This window comes from Monodelphis domestica, chromosome 5 (genome assembly GCF_027887165.1).
Source record: "Monodelphis domestica isolate mMonDom1 chromosome 5, mMonDom1.pri, whole genome shotgun sequence".
NCBI lineage: Eukaryota > Metazoa > Chordata > Mammalia > Didelphimorphia > Didelphidae > Monodelphis > Monodelphis domestica.
This window is the reverse complement of record NC_077231.1, coordinates 200,952,320-200,971,101: the sequence shown is the minus strand read 5'-3', so window position 1 is coordinate 200,971,101 and position 18,782 is coordinate 200,952,320. Positions and strand designations below refer to the sequence as shown.

The following is an 18,782-nucleotide window of genomic DNA, read 5'->3' as shown; positions in this document are numbered from 1 at the left end:
CACCTTCTAGAATGGAAATTCTTTTTAAAGGATCAAGTCAAAAATCTGGGATAGAGCAGGACAGCTAGTATGGAAATAGAGATCTGTCTCATAGAATTTAGTTTGCCCTTAACCTTCCTTCCAGGTCTTCTAGGGATCTTGGTCCCTGACCTGAGGGCCTAGTCTCAGTTTGGACTGCTGTAAGCAAGTCAGGTTCCAATATATATATATATATATATATATATCTTCTTCCCAGGATGCAGGCCAAGAAGTAGAGAGGAGTCTGCCAGAATTCAGGGCCCCAGGGCCCCACCAGCCACCATCATGGATTCTATGTTCTCTAGGGCAGAGGACAAACTTGGCTCCAGAAATTCTCAAGCCAGGGGATCTGGAGTCCCTCCCTGAACTGGAAGACTTACAGAAGAGGGCTAACCCAAAGCAGGAAAGGACAGAAACTGAGCCACTAGTGGGGACAGAGACCCCAAGGGACCACAATGGGGAAAGTCCTCAGAGTTGGAAGGGAGGCATCTCACAGGTCCTGAGAAGAGAGTCCCCAAAGCAAAGGCCCCAGATTCAGAACCAAAATATCCAGAGGGAAGGCACCCCAAGGATTCAGGGAGAGGAGATTCCCCAGTCTCAGACAGAAGAAACCCCAAAGCTACAAAGAGGGGAGATTCTTTGGGCCCAGAGGAACGAGAGCCCAAGGGTTCAGGGAGAAGAGATTCCCCAGCCCCAGATAGAAGAGACCCCAATGTTACAAAGAGAGGAGAGCTCTTGGGTCCAAAAGAATGAGACCCCAAGGGTTTGGGGAGAGATTACCCAGCCCCAGATAGAAAACACTCCAAAGCTACAAAAAGGGAAGATTCTCTGGGCCCAGAAGAATGAGACTGTAAGTGTTCAAGAAGAGGAGATTCTGTGGACCCAGAAAGAAGAGATTACCCAGGCTCAAAGAGATGATACCCCCAAAACCCTAAGAAGGGACACTTCTCAGACCCAACAAGAGACCTCAAAATTACAAAGAGAGATTTCCCAACCTCAGAGGAAAGAGACCCCAAAGGGCCAGAGGGAGCTTTCAAAAGCCCACAAAAGGAAGACTCCCCAAATCCCAAGAGAAGAGACTGCTCAGGCTCATAGAGAGGATATCTACCTGGCCCAGCATGAGAAAATCCCACAGATTCAAGAAAGGAAGAAACAGGTTGATGGGCAGATTTTTCAGTCTCAGGGAAGTCAATTCTTACATTCCCTGGAAGAAGAGAATCTGCACCTCCATGAAGGAGAGGACTCACAATTCCAGAAAGAGATTCCCAAAATCTGGGGAAAGGAGACCCTTCAGTCACAGGGAAAGACTCTCTTTCCATTTTATAGAGAGGAGACTAAACAGTCCCCAAAAGAGAATACCCCACTGTTCCAGAGAGGGGAGTACCCACAATCTCGGGGAAAGGCAATCCTGAAATCCCAGAGAAATAAGATCCCACGGGGTCAAGGAAAGGAAATTGCATGCCCCTGGGGAAGAGAAACCCCACATTTCCTGGGAAAGAGCACCCCAGAGCTCTGGAGCCAAGGGAGGCAGAGGGCTAGACCAGGAGGGCAGTGGCTCCCAAGTCAGGAAGTTAAACTCTTGAAGACCCCAGCACAGAGAAGACAAAGGGAACAAAAAGTATTAAATCTGGGGGCACTCAGGGTGCAGAGCCAGGAGGCCCTGGGAGCTGCTGTGAAACAGGAGGGACCAAGTCTAGGGGTGAGCAGACCAAAGGACATGAAGGATGCCTTGCTTCAGCCACCATCCCTGTTGCCAAGTCACAGGACTGTAGAGCTTGAGGTAAGGATGATGGTGATGAATAAAGATGAAGCTACCTGAGGATGGAGGAGGAAAATTGGTTCTGTCCTATTGGTAGGCCACAGGGGTAGACAGAGTAGTTCTCTGTTCTTTTTTTACATTGCAGCCACATCACCCCAATGCCCCCAGCAGAGAGCTGTTTTTCCTGGGTCTCACTCCAAGCCAGCATGAGAATATGCTGAAAAGGCTTCTAGAGCTACAGGGGAAGGCTGGGAGAAGGCACCAGAGGGACCGAGAACAGCAAAGGCTTAGGGTAAGAAAGCCTGTCCATCATATCAGGGGTGTGAGATGCTATGGAGGAAAAGTACTGGCCAAGAATTTAGACCAGAGCAGATGCCCTGTGGGTGACTGGGCCTTGGAGGCCATCTCTTAGGACCTTAGCTTCTGGGATAATGCCCTCATCCACCCTCAGGTCCAGGAGCTCCTGTGCATCACCAGGAACCGGCGCTCAGGGGCAGACCCCCTGGAATCCTCACCCACTACCACCCGACTCGGGATGCAAGGAAGACTCTGGGGAGGGGAGGTAAGAGGACCCACAGGAAGGAAAGGAAAGGGAAGGAGGCAGGCCAAGATCTCAACTCATTCTTGGTGGCCAGCTTAAGGAAGGTGGCTAATGGAGGGAGGAGTGCTCTGGTGCTGCTACCTGCACCTGGGTTTCCTTGTTTGACTCACCTGGGCCCTAACCCATCAGGGCAATGTGGGCCAACAGAGGCATGCCTTGCTGCAGCAGCTGGAGCAGCAGCGCAAGGACAGGACAGAGTTACTTCGGGCCCAACGGGAGAGGTAAGAGGTGGGGTTGGAGCTCAGTAAGTCTCTCCTGGCTCTGGGAAAAATCTGTTGGCCCATGTGTTCACAGTGGCTGTCTTTCCCCCAGGAACACTCAAAATTTCCAGGAGCTACTGCATCCCCAAGGGGTTAAGGAGAACCCACTCCTCCCAGCTCTGTTCCAGCCCTCTTGGGGTCTAAGGAGAGACAGTGGGGAGAAAGGCAATGGAAAGCTCCATGGGGGCCAGAAATGAGAGGACTGTGCTGGCCAGCACTACCCAATCCCAAAGGCCCAGGAGACCCAGACACACACACCCACCACATAGGGAGCCAGCTTTGCCCCACCTAAGGGCATGTAATCTCCATTTCCCTGCTATCCCTTCCCACCCTCCCCCCAGCCCAAGGTCAGAGGGCTACATCCTTGGGGTCGAGTAGAGCAAATGCCCCATTCTTGCGGAAGAAGGTTTCTATCCGGCACATCTTACAGGAGACCATCGTTCGTTCCACTGGGGGGCCTGGGAGAAGAGAGGGCAAAATCTGGGGATGGGCTCCTGGGAGAGGAACTTAGGGGGTACGAAGGGGAGGGGAGTGGGGAACACTTGCTCTGAGTCACCTGGGGCTCCCATTTCATAGTTAATAAAAACAAAAAAGTGGGAGTTTTGAATGGCTGTGGGATGTGTGTATAAGGGGACTGCACAATGACAAGGCTAATTAAAATGGAGGCGCACATAGCCTAGTGCCAGCCACAAACCTGCGGGGAGAATCTCACTGTTGGTAGCAGAGGCTCTATTTGGTGTTGGGGGGGTGGGGTGAGAATGAATGGAAAGATGCAATTCAGAGACAGCCAATTAGCTTCCTTTCCTTTTCACCTGGCTCACTTTCTACCCTCACCTGAGCCTCAGCAGTAACACTACAAGGTGGAAGCTTGCAAATGGGGAGGCAAGGGGCCATAGCATGGTTTAGGAGATGGAGGGAGGGTGATCTGTGTTTTCTAGGGATGTGGCCTTACCCAACTGCCAGCCATATGTGAAGTTGGTAGTGACTGGAAAGAGGTACCGCTCATCTGGCTTGGCCATCTGTCGTTTTTCCAAGTAGTTATAGCGACCCTGGAAATCATGAGAGATGCCCTGGTACAGGAGTTCCCGGGTTTCAGGGGGTACGGGGTACATTTCTGCCACTTCGATAGCTTCCTTAAGGGGAGTGGGGGGTTTAGGAGGCTCCTTTGGTGGAGGTGGAGGTGGAGAAGGTGGGGCCTTGGGGCCCAAGACAGGCAGTTTGAAGGCCTTTCTTGCAGCGTCCCTGGCCACCTGTTTGGCTTTGACCTTTGCCCCATACTTTCGGTGCCAATCACAACGCAACATCATCTCCTTCAGATATTCTTCCTTCCAGAAATTTTGTCTTTGCGCATCCATATTGAGATGCCGTGCCATGGTGCCTAAGGGAGAAGAACTACCTGGGCAGTGGCAACTGAGGGGGTGAACACACACCTAAGAGGTTATGGCAACAACTTCAGAGACATCAGTTACCTTGGCAACCAGGCCTCACCTCATACAGTCTCAGGGATTCTATATGCTGCCTTCACTCTAGCCAGGGAGAGCTCAGATTCCTTTACCTTCCTAGAAGCCCCTGGAGCATGGAGGCACACTCCAGTAAATTTCCCTGAACCTAATGGAGGTACCATCTTTGGCCCTGGGAGCAAGGTTCATTTTCTCACTTTTAACTTTGTACTGCTGTGATTCTGATTCTCTAACAAGACCTTTGCTACAGAGCCTCGCATGGAAGTGAGACTTGTGTGACCTTAGGCAATGGGTTGCCGCATCTCTCTGGGCCTGTTTCCTCACCTGTAAGATGAGTTGGGTAGACCAGATGAACTCTAAAGGTTCAGGGTTAGAATGAGGAGTCTCTGATCTTCATCCCCAAACCACTTTGAGTCTTAGTTTAGCTATATTAAGCTTGCTCACATGTTTCTGAGCCCTAGTCTTTTACCAGCCTCAGAGATCAAGGAAAAATCAAGGCCAACTTTGGCCTCCTTTTCCTAAACAAAAGTACCCTTTTCAAGCTCCCAAACCCAAAGAAAAAGATTCTCAGGGAAATGAATTTTAATTTAGTATGAACATTGACAAAGACAGCACAAAATCATTCCAGAGAATGAAAGGAGGGGGACACATTTGAGGAAGTGGGCTTTATGTTTTCCAGTCTTCATTCTGTCTTAGGCTTTACTCCAGGGCCCAATAAATAGCAAGTACCAAGAGCCCTTCCCCTTTCATTTCAGTAGTAGAATATGACATGGTCAGGGAAGAGTGATGTGGAGTGTTCCTTAGTGTTCTTCAGCAGTGAACATGGTTCGGGCACGCCGTATGATGTAGTCCTTGGCTGCATCATAAGGATGTTCTTTGGAAGGGATCTCCAAAATGGCCGGTATTGAGTTTGTGTAGGAATCCAATATATGCCTTATCATCTCAGCGATATATTGGTTGATGAGGATGATACCAATGTCTTCTCGTTGTAGAAACTGCCTGTGGAGGGGGATTGGCAAGGAGAAAGTTCAGGGAACTTATGCAGGCTAAACTATCTCCACTCCTAAAATTGTGAGGTAGGTGTAGGATTCTGGAAATGTATGTGAAACATACAGATTGTTGGCTATGATAAGGGAACTCTGACAAAAAACTGGGGAAGAGGAAGCTGCATTAGGAAAAATGAGGCAGTGGATGTTTCCTAAAAGTGACTCAGTTCTAGTTCCACTGCAGGAAAAGTGACCTAAAAAACTCAAGTTCTCCTTGAACTGATTTTTCATTGCTAGAGAAGCAAAGGAAATTTTCCCTGCAGAAGTAGAACTAAACTAGACTTGGAACCCAGGAGTCTAGAACTCACTGAAAAATAATGGGTACACATAGGGATCTGGTGAGAAAAGTGTCCTTTCCCAAGGCTATTTTGCCCCAAGGATTTGCCTGGTTGCTCAAGACTTTTAAGAATCTCACCCTAGAGCAGTTGCTGTGAGGCAGGGTTGGGCCTTGCAGGGCCTAAGTAGCAAGAACCAGTCAGAGCCTGAGACAATGGGACTGGGTTGTTTGGGGAAAAACAAAGATACCAAACCAGAGAAAGGCTGGGAAGAAGGAATTGAAGAGACATGGGCGGGGTTAGAGACCTTATGCAAGTAAAACTGGTCACAATACTGTCTAGGGCTCTCAGCACCTCCCCTTAAATTATGGTGTTCCAGCCTACAGGAAACTGATTGGAAAAAAAAAAAGAGATCTGAGGAAGGAGTGACCCATTACTATCTGGCCTTTCAACAATGGGATATCATTGTGGAATTTGGCCCTAATTATAAGTAAAAAAATAATAGATTTAGAGGTAGAGAATGCAGTTTGAATTTAGGCTCTGCTAGTCATTAACAATGGTGTCCTTGGCAACTTACACTAACTTTTTTTTTTAAACCCTTATCTTCAGTCTTGGAATGACCTGATATCAGTGCCAAGGCAGAAGAGCAGTAAGGGCTGGGCAATTGGGAGTTAAGTGACTTGTCCTGGGTTACACAGCTAGGAAGTATTTGAGGCCATATTTGAACCCTGGACCTCCCATCTCTAGGCCTGGCCCTCAATGCACTGAGCTACCCAACTGCCCCTTCACTAACATTTTTAAAGCACCTACTTTAAGTCGAGGCACTATGGGCTGGAGACAACAAAAAGGAGTGTACAAGGTTCCTCATTTGAAAAGCAAACGGGCTGGATTGGAAAGGCAAAATGGCAGAGTGGACACAGTCCAGGACTTGGGAGTTCAGATGCGGATTTTACCACTTATTACCGTTGGCATATTAACTAACCTTTGGGGACTCAAGATTCCTTCTCTGTAAAAAGAGAGGGTTGGACCAGCTGACCTCTGAGGTTCCTCCAGCTCTACTGGAAAGCAGAGGAATGATAACCAGGGTAGTAATCAGGGCGGTGGGGAAGGAAGGGCGGGGGAGGGCTGAAACCTCCCGCCGGTAAGTGCTGCGTGCAGAGCCCGGTGCTTGGGACTGATAGGGCCGTGTTCCTGTCCTCGGGAAGCTGGGGCCGGGGATAAGAAGAGTTGCTCTTGGGGGTTCACTAGAAGACCTGCCGCGAAGGCAATGCGGGCGCCGCGTCAACAGAGAGGGACCGCTGGGGCAGGGGTTAAGCCGGCTCCTTCCTCTCCAACGCACAATCATGTGATGGAGTGGGGGGAGGGGAGCCTGCCAGAACCCTAGTCTGGGGGAGCTGGGGGGTCTCCTTGGAGAAGGGGACTCGAAAGAAGCAAAGCCTCCCCCCTCCCCAGAAGCCCCGCTTCCCATCTCGCCCTCCCACAGGGGCTGGACACGAGCGGGGAGGACCTCATGGACCACCGTACCGAAAGGTGTCCTCGATTTCGTTGATGGTCGTGTCCTTCTCCACCACCAGGAAGTTCGGACGGCGGTTCTTATTGAGCTCACCGATGCCACCCAGCAGGAAACCGGTAACAGTGTCCTCGTCTCCGATCACAGCGATCAGCTTCCCCCGTGCCGCCATGGTGGAAGATGCTAGCCTCGCACCGAAGAGCTCCTCCTAACGTTTGGCTCCTCCTACCACCCTCCCCCGTAGTTCTCCGGTATTCAGGGGGCGGCGACCTTCCCCTTTGAGACATGCGCAGTTGTTTTGGGCTGACTGGCCTTGACTGTCTCCTTCTTCCCGCCCATGCTGTGAATATGCATCTCAGCTTTCGAAGCGGCGCTGCGCCTGCGCCAAATCAGTTGTCTACAGTAAAACTACCATTCCCAGGGATCTCTGCGGCCCAACTACCTTCCCAGATCTCCCTGCGTCCTGGCAAATTTCGGTAAATCCTGCGAAACGGTACTCGGCTACGCTGTCGAAGGTGACTGCAGACTGTCGTCAATCCCTTGGTAGATTCCTAAAATCTCAGATATAAGACTCCAGAGGCCTTAGACTACTCACTTCATTTTACAAAGGAGGAAACTGAGACACCCAGTCAGTAAGTGGCTGAGACAGGAGGGAGGAATCCTCTGACTCTCGAGCCAGGGCTCTTTTTCTTACTTAGATCTGGTAGATTTGAGATAGAGACTTCAAGGACTCCGAGGAGACACTGAGGGTGGGAGGAGAAACCGGGGAGGGAAGAACCTCCCCCCCCCCCCGCCCGCCCCCTCCAAATTCAGGAAGGCTTTGTTTATTTTAAATCCTTTTGTCTTAAAATTAATACTGTGTATTGGTCCCAAGGCAGAAGAATGGTAAGGGCTAAGTCGTGGGGATTCAGTTACTTACCAGGATCACACTGGTAGGAAGTGCCTGAGGTCACATTTGAACCCAGGATCTCTCATCTCTAGGTCTGGCTCACAACCTACTGAGCTACCTAAATACCCCTGCTTTTATTTTTTAAATATCTTAATTTTTATTGGTATCCTTTGTATTTTTATATCACTAATTGCTATCCACTAAGTATCTCTCCTCCCTGTCTCAAGGAGCCATTCTATATGACAAATAACTTTTTAAAATTAAATTATTTTTCAAAAAAAGATCTGATTTATCTTCTTTCCTTCCCTTAATCCCCCTTTGCCGAGAAAGCAAGAAAAAACCCCTGTTAAAATATGTGGAATATAACAGCAGGGGACTTCTCACCTCTGCAAAGGAATGCATTGGAGAGGTTTAAACTTTGTACTTTTGCAAAATTTACTTTTGATTGTTTTGTGATTATTCTTTATATTTACTTTGTGGTAGTTGTTGTATGGGTCACTTAGGGCCTCTGTTTCCTCATCTGTGAAATGAACAGAGGAGGAATGGCAAACTACTCTAGTATCTTTGTCAAGAAAACTCCAGAGTGTCACAAAGAGACTGACACAACCAATAACAACAAAAATATTCCATTACATTCTTTTACCACAATTTGTTGAACCATTCCTCAACTGTTGGGCATCTACTTTTGTTTCCAGTTTTTTGCTATAACAAAAGATGCCATTATAAATATTTTGATTCTATAATATATAATTTAGTATAATATATAATCTAATATATATATTATGTAATATTTGCCACTCTTTTTAACTAAGGTGGGGAGGCCCCTGAAAAGGACCATACTTTTTATTGCTGTCAGACCTAGGGAGCCTGTCCTCTTCAGAGTGCCTGAATATTAGATAGTATCAATCCCTCTTCTTCCTGGGAAAGTTTCCCTGAAATCTGCATAAGACAAGACAGCTTTCTTCCCCTTCTGCTTTCTCTCTCTCAGTGATAGGCTGGCAGGCCTCCATTCCTACCATTTTCCTCAGGCTCATAGGAACATAGACTTATTTGTTTGTTTATTTTTATGCTGAAAAATACTCCCCAAAATGATTTCCAAATACATAACCAGATACTTTTCTAAGTGACAGAAGATAGCTACCATGCTCCTTCTAAAACTTCTCCAGGCTAAATATCCCATAGCTCCTTCCTTGTGTGAAAAGAACATGAGGCCCTTCTAACATACTCGATATTGTGAATTTTAGATTTATTCCAACCTACTTAGTCTTTAGAATTTTAGCAACCAGGAATGTACACATCCCCACTTTTGGATTAACTGTGGGGGAGGAAGGTCTATGACCTGTGTGTGCTAGCAACTGACAAATCAGAAACAACTGACTGACCCCCTGGGTTGTCCAAAGCCAAGTTTAAGCCACCATTGGTACATACGAGACACAGGAAGTGATGTAAAGAACTGCCTTTATATTTCATGTCACTTCCTGTGAGAGGGACTTTTGGCGGTGGAACTTGACTTGGTGGAGTATGGGACCTCATACTGCTTCCCTGAAATGACCACATGGTGAGTGATAAAGCTGACTCCCCTTTCCCTTGACTTTTCTGAAGGCACCAGCCTCCAAGGAAGCCCCTCCTTTTGGAGGAGGCCTCTTGGCTGGAAGCCGAGCTAGATTTAATCTTTTGGGAAGGCCTCTTGGCTGAGGCCTCTGAACTCCCCCTGGTTCAGACCAGGCTGGAGCAGATCTTCCCTTTCTCTCTCTCTCCCTCATTCTTAATTTTTTCCTTGTATTGTAAATAAACCCCCATAAAATTCCATTCTGACTTGAGTATTTCATTGGGATTTAGAATTTAAATCTCTGGTGACCACTAAAAAATATATTCAGTTTCAACCCTAAAATTTAATCTTAACAATATTCTCTTCTGAATAGTCTTCAATTTACACTTTCCTTATTAAAATATAATGCCCAGAACTGATCATTACTGTAACTTTGGTCTGCTGGGCAGTGCTCTTTGGAGCTAACAGTTCCCTAATCCTGGATATCATGCCTCTACATGCAACCTAAATTCACAATATCTTGTTGATTCATATGGAGATTGTAGTCCACTAAATCCCCCAGGTACTTCCAGCAAACTGCTACCTAGGTTATATATCTTTCATTTAGTACCTGTGAAATTGTTTTTTTTTAATGTAATATTTGTTTTTTTTTCCCAATTACATGTTAAAGCAATAAATAACATTCATTTAAAAAATGTTTGAGTTCCAAATTCTTTTCTCCCTCCCTCTCCTCTTCCCTTACTGAGATGGCAAGCAATTTTATAAAGGTTATACATGTACAGTCAAGTGAAAGATATTTCCATATTAGTCATGTTTCGAAAGAAAAAGAAAGTAGAAAAAGAAGAAAGTTTTAAAAAATATGCTTCAATCTGCATCCATTGCTGATAATAGCTATGTTTCCCAGTTGATCATCATACCATATTGCTGTTATTGTGTACAATGTTCTGGTTCTGCTCCTGCTCATCCACTAAAATTGATTTTTTTTTTAACTCAAATGTAAGACTTCACATATCTCTATTAAATTTCATTTTATTAAACCTGGCCCAAAATAATAGACTGGAAGTATTCCTCTGGATAATAACTGTCAGATAGCATGTTAGCTCTCCTTCCAACTTTGATTCATTTACAAAGTTGATAAGCATGTCATCAAAGCCTTCATTGTCATTAATAGAATGGTTTCTGGATGCAAGATGATCTGTCAGGGTGATACTGGGCCAAACTAAGCCAGTGAGATCTGGACTGCACTAAGAGCCCTATAGTCCCACTATACTCTACCCTAACCAGACCTCATCTGGAGATATTGGGTTTAGCTCTGGGTACCATAGTTTAGGAATGATACTAAGAAGCAGAAGGGGAAGGGGCATGAGAATACATGAGAATGCTGAGACTAGGGATGTTTAGTTTGGAGCAAAGAAGACTCAGGGAGCCTTCAAAGTAGTTGAAGGTTTGGTGCCTGAAAGAAGGTATTAGGCTTGTTCTATTTGGCAGCTAAGGGTAGAGATAGCAACAAGTAGAAAGTTACAAAAAAATAATAATTTTAGGATAGATATCAGGAAAAAGTTCCTAACAATTAAAGCTGACCAAAAGTGTAATGGATTGTTTGGGGAGGTAAGGATACCTCCTGCTCAGTGGAGGTCTACAAGACTAGGCTGATTGACCTCTTGTTTGCTATGTTAATAGGGGCTCCTTTTTGAGTATGGATTGACTAGGCTGCTGTGACCCTTCCAACTGAAAAATTCTGTTTCTCTAATCCTTGGTTACCTTGCTCTCTAGAGGCAACCTGGTATGTATGATGGAAAAGAATCCTGGCCTTGGTGTTAGGAGAAATCTTAGAGGCAGCTGATAATGCAAAGATTAGAGCTTCAGGAAGAACCATGGTCAAATTTGGCCCACTGGGGCCCTGACCCACCTATGGGAGTAGGAGTTAGGGAAAATGAGCAATGGGTGGAGGGAGGCTACACAAAAGGAATTCTACAGCCTACAACTCCCACCCTTTGTTGATTCCATCAACCTTGGTTCTTCAATACTCTCTGATTGGAGGGTGGGACCATGAACTCCAAACCCATATAAGGAGGGAGCTGAGCTCCAGCTCCGAATATCTCCTTGCTTCTTGCCAGGCTGCTTTACTTTGGATTTACCAGACTTCTATGAGGTCCTGAGTACCTTCCTCTCTGCTCCCCTCTTGTTTATTAGCTTTCTTTTGTGCATTTCCTTACCCTGTTAAGCTCATAGGGGTCAGGAATGATATTTCTTTTTTTGTATTTGTATCCCAAGAGTTTAGCACAGAGCCTGGTACATAGTAGGAGTTTGATAAATATTTACCAATTGTTGCTGATTTTGTCCTTCAGTGCAACATAGAATAAATGCCCTATTTTATGAGCTCCTTGATCTTAGAAGACAGTGGTTAATTTCTTCTACCCCAGAATCTCTCTCTCTTCTCAGACTTTTATAGTCTACTTTGCATATTTATGTATGCATCTTTTTCCTTTACAAGATGTTCCTTTTGAAGAGAGTATACAATGTCAATTCACCTTTACACACACCTCAATGTCTAATATAATGTCTTGCTGAGGGCAGAGTCAAGATGGCTGCTTAGCAAGCCGCAAAAATTCAGACCTGGGAAGACCCTTCCTTACCGATTACAGACTGAATGCTCCTAGGGCACCGAAATTCAAGCTGAGCAACAGGACAGAGGCGGGGAACCCTCCTTCTGGACTCAAATCAAAAGGTACGCCCCCCAAAAGCCGGAACCTGAGAATACTCGGGTCTAAGGGGAAGGCAGAGGGAAAGGGAAGGTCCCAGGATCCCTCCCCCTCAACCTAGAGGGCTGAGCCCCCAGCGGCAGCGGGAACCTCTGAACGGGCAAAGGTGCTGGTTTGGAGGGTCTACCTTGTGAGCAGTGGGGCACCGGGCACCGAGCATCCAGTGTGGACAGCGGGGAGGAAGCCAGGGAGAGACTGGGGCCATGGCTGGGTCCCTCCATCAGGCTCCAGTCTCACCATTGCCTTGGGGCACATCCAAACCAATCCAGTTGAACATAATCCCATCAGGACTCCTCAGAGCTCAGGGAGGAGGACAAAGGCACTGGGGAACCTTGCGGACAGCGGAGAAGCAGCTGGAGAGAACTGGAGAGAGCCTGGGCGCCCAGCCTTCCAGGAGTCTGGCCTCAGAGCACATACAGCCCAACCCAGTTGAACTTAATCCGATCAAAAGCCTCCAGAGGACAGGGAAGCTAACATTCCTCCCCTAGAGACTGTACCAAGAGATCTGACAAAGCTCCAAGAGGGGAGACTGACAGCCCGAAAACAAACAAAAAAAAAACAATGAGAGGAGCAAGAGCACAGATGAATACGGGGAGCAAAGAAGGGGTAAACCTGAGCAAACAACAGAAAAAGAAGAAAGAAATTACAATAGACAGCTTCTGCACAGGTAATGAGCAAAGAGCGAACAAAACAGAGGGGGAGGGATCAGCAAAGGAAAAATCAGAAATCCCAGCGAATTGGATACAGGCTTTGGAAGAACTCAAAATGCAATTCAAAACACAATTAAGAGAGGCTGAAGACAATTGGGAAAAGAACTTAAAAACTAAGATAAGTCATCTGGAAACAGAGGCACTTGAACTAAAACAAGAAAATAGTGTCTTGAAAGCCAAAATCAACCAACTGGAAAATGAGGCAAAGATGAGGCAAAGCAGATGAAAGATGAGGTGAAGAAGATGAAAGATGACCTCCAAAGAAAATCAGACCAAAAGGAAAAGGATGACCAAAAAACTAAGGATGAAATCCAGTCTTTCAATAACTAGAATCAAGTGACCTCACAAGGCAGCAGGACACTATAAAACAAAACCAAAAGAATGAAAAAATTGAGGATAATATGAAGCATCTCATTCACAAAACAGAGGATTTAGAAAATTGTTCAAGGAGAGACAATTTAAGAATCGTTGGCCTACCAGAAGACCATGACAAAAGCAAAAGCCTGGACATTATTTTACAGGAAATTATTAAACAAAACTGCCCCGATATCCTAGAACAAGAGGGAAAAGTGGAGATTGATAGAATCCACAGATCACCTCCTGTACTTAATCCCCAACTGACAACACCCAGGAATGTTATAGCCAAATTCAAGAACTATCAGACCAAAGAAAAGATATTACAAGCTGCCAAGAAGAACAGATACCAAGGAACCAGAGTGAGGATAACTCAGGATTTGGCTGCATCCACACTGAAAAAAAGAAAGGCATGGAATATGATATTTTGGAAAGCAAGGTAGGCCTACAACCAAGAATCAACTACCCAGCAAAACTGACTATACTCTTACAGGGGAAAGTATGGTCATTCAACAAAATAGAAGAATTTCAAGAATTCGTAAAGAAAAGACCAGACCTGAACAGAACATTTGATATAGAAGCACAGAACTCAAGAGAATCATCAAAAGGTAATTTAAAAAGAGGAGAAAAAAAGAAAAACAAAACAAAACAAAATTTTTAAGAGACTCAATAAGTTAAAATGATATGTATTCCTATAAGAAAAGAGGTCATTGGTAACTCTTAAAAGCTGTTGTTATTACCTGGGCAGCAAAAAGAAGTACACTTAGAGGGAACAGTGACAAACTGTATAGGATGAAAGAACATGACATAAATAGGTATATAGATATATGCATGCAAAAATACATACACATGAGTATGCATATATATACATATATATATATGTATAACTAGAGCTTAAAAATATGTTAATATTAAAAGAAATGGGAAAAGAAACAAATGGGGGTAAATTTATACATCATAAAGAAGCTCATGGTGGGAGGGGGAGAACATCAATATACTGGAAGGGTAAAGAGGTCAGAGACAGGAAATACTCAATTTTTATGTGCTTTGAAATTGACTCAAAGAGGGAAAAACAATCCAATACATTGGGGGCAGAGAATAGATTTGCGCCCAATAGGGGAGTAGATGGGTAACAAATGGTCTGGTGGGGAGGGAAGTAGTACAAGAGAGGAAGGGGGCGGGGGGTTAATTTTAGAAACACTACAGGGAAAATAAGGGGGGGAATAAGAAGGGAGGGGGGTAGAAAGGGAAGTAAAATAAGGGTGGGAATAAGGGGGACTGTTTAAAAGCAAACATTGGTGTAGAAGGAAATAGTAAAAGAAGAAAAGGCAGGAACAGAAGCAGAAATCAATATGCTAGGAAATACACAGCTAGTAATCATAACTCTGAATGTGAATGAAATGAACTCACCCATAAAATGCAAGCAAATAGAGTGAATTAGAATCCAAAACCCTACCATATGCTGTCTACAAGAAACACACATGAGGAAGGTAGATACACATAGGGTGAAAGTAAGAGGGTGGAGCCAAATCTATTGGGCATCAACTGACAAAAGAAGGCAAGAGTCGTAATCATGATATCTGACAAAGCCAAAGTAAAAATAAATCTAGTTAAAAGAGATAGGGAAGGTAATTACATCCTGATAAAAGGCAGTATAGACAGTGAGGAAATATCTGTACTCAACATGTATGCACCAAATGGCATAGCATCCAAATTTCTAAAGGAGAAACTAGAGGAACTCAAGGACAAAATAGATAGAAAAACTATACTAGTGGGAGACCTGAACCTTCCTCTATCTATTTATAGATAAATCAAACCAAAAAATAAATAAGAAAAAGGTAAGAGAAGTGAATGAAATCTTAGAAAAATTAGAGTTAGTAGACATGTGGAGAAAAATAGGGACAAAAAGGAATATACCTTCTTTTCTGCAGCACATGGTACATTCACAAAAATTGACCATGTATTAGGGCATAAAAACATTGCAAACAATTGCAAAAGAGCAGAAATAATAAATGCAACTTTCTCAGATCACAATGCAATGAAAATAATAATTAGTAAGGGAACATGGAGAGGTAAATTGAAAATTAATTAGAAATTAAACAATACGATTCTCCAAAACCAGTTAGTTAAGGAACAAATCATAGAAACAATTAATAACTTCATTGAAGAAAATAACAATGATGAGACATCCTTTCAAAACCTATGGGATGCAGCCAAAGCAGTACTCAGGGGGAAATTTATATCCTTGAGTTCATATATTAACAAATTAAGAAGGGCAGAGGTCAATGAATTGGGCATGCAAATTAAAAAATTAGAAAGCAAACAAATTAAAAATCCTCAGATGAAGACTAAATTAGAGATCCTAAAACTCAAAGAAGAAATTAATAAAATTGAAAGTCAAAGAACTATTGATTTAATAAATAAGACTAGAAGACTAGAAAAAACAAATAAAATAGACAAAGTACTAGTCAGTCTAATTAAAAAAAGAAAAGAAATAAACCAAATTGACAGTATCCAAGATGAAAAAGGAGACCTCACCTCTAATGAAGAGGAAATTAAGGCAATCATTAAAAACTACTATGCCCAATTATATGGCAACAAATATGGTAATCTAGGTGATATGGATGAATACTTACAAAAATATAAATTGCCTAGACTAAAAGAGGAAGAAATAAATTACCTATAATGTCTTGCCCCTAGTAAGGGCTCAATAATTGAATACTTGTTCAATTACAATTTATTAAGTCCCTACTGTATGCAGAGCACCATCCATGGCTCTAGGGGAAGATTTAAAGTTAGATAGGACACAGCCCTTGTCTTCATGGGACTTAGAGTCTAGAAGAGGGATAAGAGACAGCGTAGATAGCTGATACCCAATAACAAATTGTAAGTGTATTAGAGGAGATCCAAAACATAGTGTTCTGTGAGGTTGGAAGGGAAAGGTCATTAGCACAGGAGGAGACAAGGGAAAAAAGTTTCATGTAGAATGCAGCATCTGAGGAGAGTATTAAAGAGTGGATAGGAATTTTTCAGGCAAATAGCATTCCAAGAATGGGGAAAAGAGTATGAAAAAAGGCACAGAAATGGAGATAACAGTCCGTGTTTAGAGATCTGAGAGTAATTCAGTTTGGCTGGAGTATAGAATGGGTACCTGATAGAAACATGAGAAAAATCTGGAAAGGTAAGGTGGTTGTGACATGTCATGGAGGGTCTTAAATACCAAGTGAAGGAATTTGAACTTTACTGAAAGTTGCATGAGATGCCAAAAAAAAATATGATTGTTTTGGCATTGGTATGAAGGCCTGGAGATGGGATTAGGCAGAGGCAGGAAGACCTGTTTGGATTCCATTGTAAGAATTCTGCCTGGTAGTAATGGAGGCCTGTATTAGGGTGTTGGCAGAGAGGAAAATTAACATGAGGATGTTCAGAGGTAGAAACAATAGGATTTAGAATGCAGTGGATAACTTCAAAATTTACAACTCAGGGCAGCAAGGTAGCTCAGTGGATAGAGAGCCAGGCCTGAAGTCTATGAGATTTAAAATGGTTGAGGTCTTAAACTGTAGTGATTAAAATAGTGGAAGATATACATTGTGATAGATATAAGAGAGGGTGAGTAAATTTGACCGCAGAAATATGTTTCACTACAGTGTCTTGGGTTTTAAAATCAAATATAAGGTGGTCGCCAGGGAAATATTCCCAATTATTCAAATATCCAAGTCAATTGGGTTTTATAGAGATTTTAATTAACAATACAATGAGTAATCAAAGAAAGAGAGAAAGAGAGAGAGAGTAAGAAAGGAATAAGTATGAAGGGCCTCAAGCCAATATGGCCTAGACCTGAGTCTTAAAAGAGAAATCAGTCAGTTTTTTAATACTCACCACAAGGTCTGACTAAACAAGGATACTAGTGACACCAGGTCAGCGTCCTTCCTCAAAGAGTCTTCCAGCCAGAGATTGTTTCAAAAGGGCCTCTCTCAAGAGCCTCCAGAGCTCCTACCCCAGAGGGACAGAGCCCCTCAGAGGAGCTCCTCAAGGTGCTCTCCTTCAGAATGAGATTTCCTCCAAAAGCACTTCTCCTCAAAGAGATCTATCTCCAAGGAAAGAGCCCTCAAGCATCAGTCCTCAAGGAAATGAGTCTCTCAGAATGAGATCCTCCAGAATGAGAATCAGAAATCGAGATCCTGAATGAGATCCAAGCTCTTATTTTTAAGGGCAAAAATTTCCTCTGTCACTTCCCCTAAGTCCTTACATCTACCAATCACTATAGATGTTTCTAAAGGACCGCCCATTTTAAATTCACAACTGAGTAGTTTTAATCTCTTTAGTAAGTCAGAAAAAAATGCTGCTGTGTTGACAAATTTCATTAAGAAAAAACCTCTGAATAAGTTATCACCTTTTTAGGTTTAAGTAGTTTACAAGTTGCCCCACCTATATGGGTACCTAGCATCCCATTGTATCAATTTTAGAAACAGGCATGACTCAAAGAACTTCCTGTCCTTTCCATAAGCATGGGTCAAAGCACTTTCATTGTTCAGCAAGGAGTTTTCTGTCCTAAAGCAGTCTTAAGTAGGGTGGAGTAGGGATATTCCCAAGACAAGGAGTTTTCACATTCAAGTAGAATTCTCACTATCTGCTAGGGAATTTTTTTAAGTGGAAATTTCCCCAATGGGGAAATTTCCAACATTCATAAGTCTGAGAAATTTTAAGGTTTACAAGTCTAAAGAACCTGGGTTCAAATTTGGCATCAGACACTAGCAGTTTAACTCAGGGCAAGTCAATTAATCCCAATTACCTAACCTTTACCACTTTTCTGCTTTGGAACTGATACACAGTATTGATTCTAAGAAAGAAGGTAAAGTTGTTTTGTTTTTTAATTCACATTGCCCTTCCTTCCTTATCCATGGCGGTTCTGCCTGAACCACAAATCTGATCACATTACTCTCCTCTATTGGGATAAACACCTCACCTTGACTTCTAAAGCCCTTCACAGTCTGGTCTCAGCCTACTTCCAGGCTAACTTCTCACTAATCTCCTTTCACGAATTCTTCTATTGGTTATTTAAACTGCCTTCTTGCTCTTCCTGAACTCAGTATTTAGCTCCTACTTCCAGACATGTGTATGGAACATCCTCAACACCTAGCCATGTTGGTGAAGATATGGCACGCATGCCCCTGAGTGCCACTCCGTTTCCCCTCTCCACAATGTCTGAGGACATTTTTTGCATTTCCCCAACCCTCCACCTAGCCACCCAATGCAAGTACTTCTTCCAGCCCCTCTGCTGTCCGAGGTAAAGTATGTGTATGTGTGTGGGGGGGGGAGGGGGGGGCGTCACTGGCAGCTCAAAGGTGCAGTTTGAGCAAATGCTGACCTAGATAGTGTGTCCCCTTTTCACAGCTACTTCTTAGAATCCTTGACTTTCTTTCTGATCTCAGCTCAGATGCCAGCTCTTGTTAGTGCTTCTATATTACTTGTTGCCTACTAGAATGTAGGTGCTGGAAGACAGGGACTGGTTTTCATTTTGCCTTTATGTCCTTAGCACTGTGGACATAGGAAGTTATTTATATATTTGTTGAACTAAAATGAAGGGTG

At 43.9% G+C, this 18,782-nt stretch overlaps 3 protein-coding genes across 3 annotated transcripts in view; 1 reads left to right on the top strand and 2 right to left on the bottom strand.

The window, feature by feature from the left end:
• Window positions 1-2,821, top strand: part of KCP (kielin cysteine rich BMP regulator) — a 40,106-nt gene extending 37,285 nt beyond the window's left edge. The window contains exons 37-39 of the transcript XR_008912298.1: window positions 236-1,798; window positions 1,923-2,599; window positions 2,691-2,821. The gene's annotated coding sequence lies outside the window, so the exon portion shown is untranslated. The remainder of the gene's footprint in view (window positions 1-235; window positions 1,799-1,922; window positions 2,600-2,690) is intronic.
• Window positions 2,822-2,904: 83 nt separating this feature from the next.
• On the bottom strand, window positions 2,905-4,062 carry SPMIP1 (sperm microtubule inner protein 1). Its single transcript, XM_016426150.2, has 2 exons — window positions 3,591-4,062; window positions 2,905-3,096 (listed from the first exon to the last, which is right to left on the bottom strand). Exons 1-2 carry the CDS (start codon window positions 4,009-4,011, stop codon window positions 2,987-2,989), a joined length of 531 nt encoding a protein of 176 aa, XP_016281636.1. The 5' UTR covers window positions 4,012-4,062; the 3' UTR covers window positions 2,905-2,986.
• Window positions 4,063-4,662: 600 nt separating this feature from the next.
• Window positions 4,663-7,305, bottom strand: ATP6V1F (ATPase H+ transporting V1 subunit F). The gene is made up of 2 exons (XM_001372215.5): window positions 6,944-7,305; window positions 4,663-5,097 (listed from the first exon to the last, which is right to left on the bottom strand). The coding sequence occupies exons 1-2, from the start codon at window positions 7,099-7,101 to the stop codon at window positions 4,899-4,901; spliced, it is 357 nt and encodes a 118-aa protein (XP_001372252.1). The 5' UTR covers window positions 7,102-7,305; the 3' UTR covers window positions 4,663-4,898.
• Window positions 7,306-18,782: the final 11,477 nt, after the last annotated feature.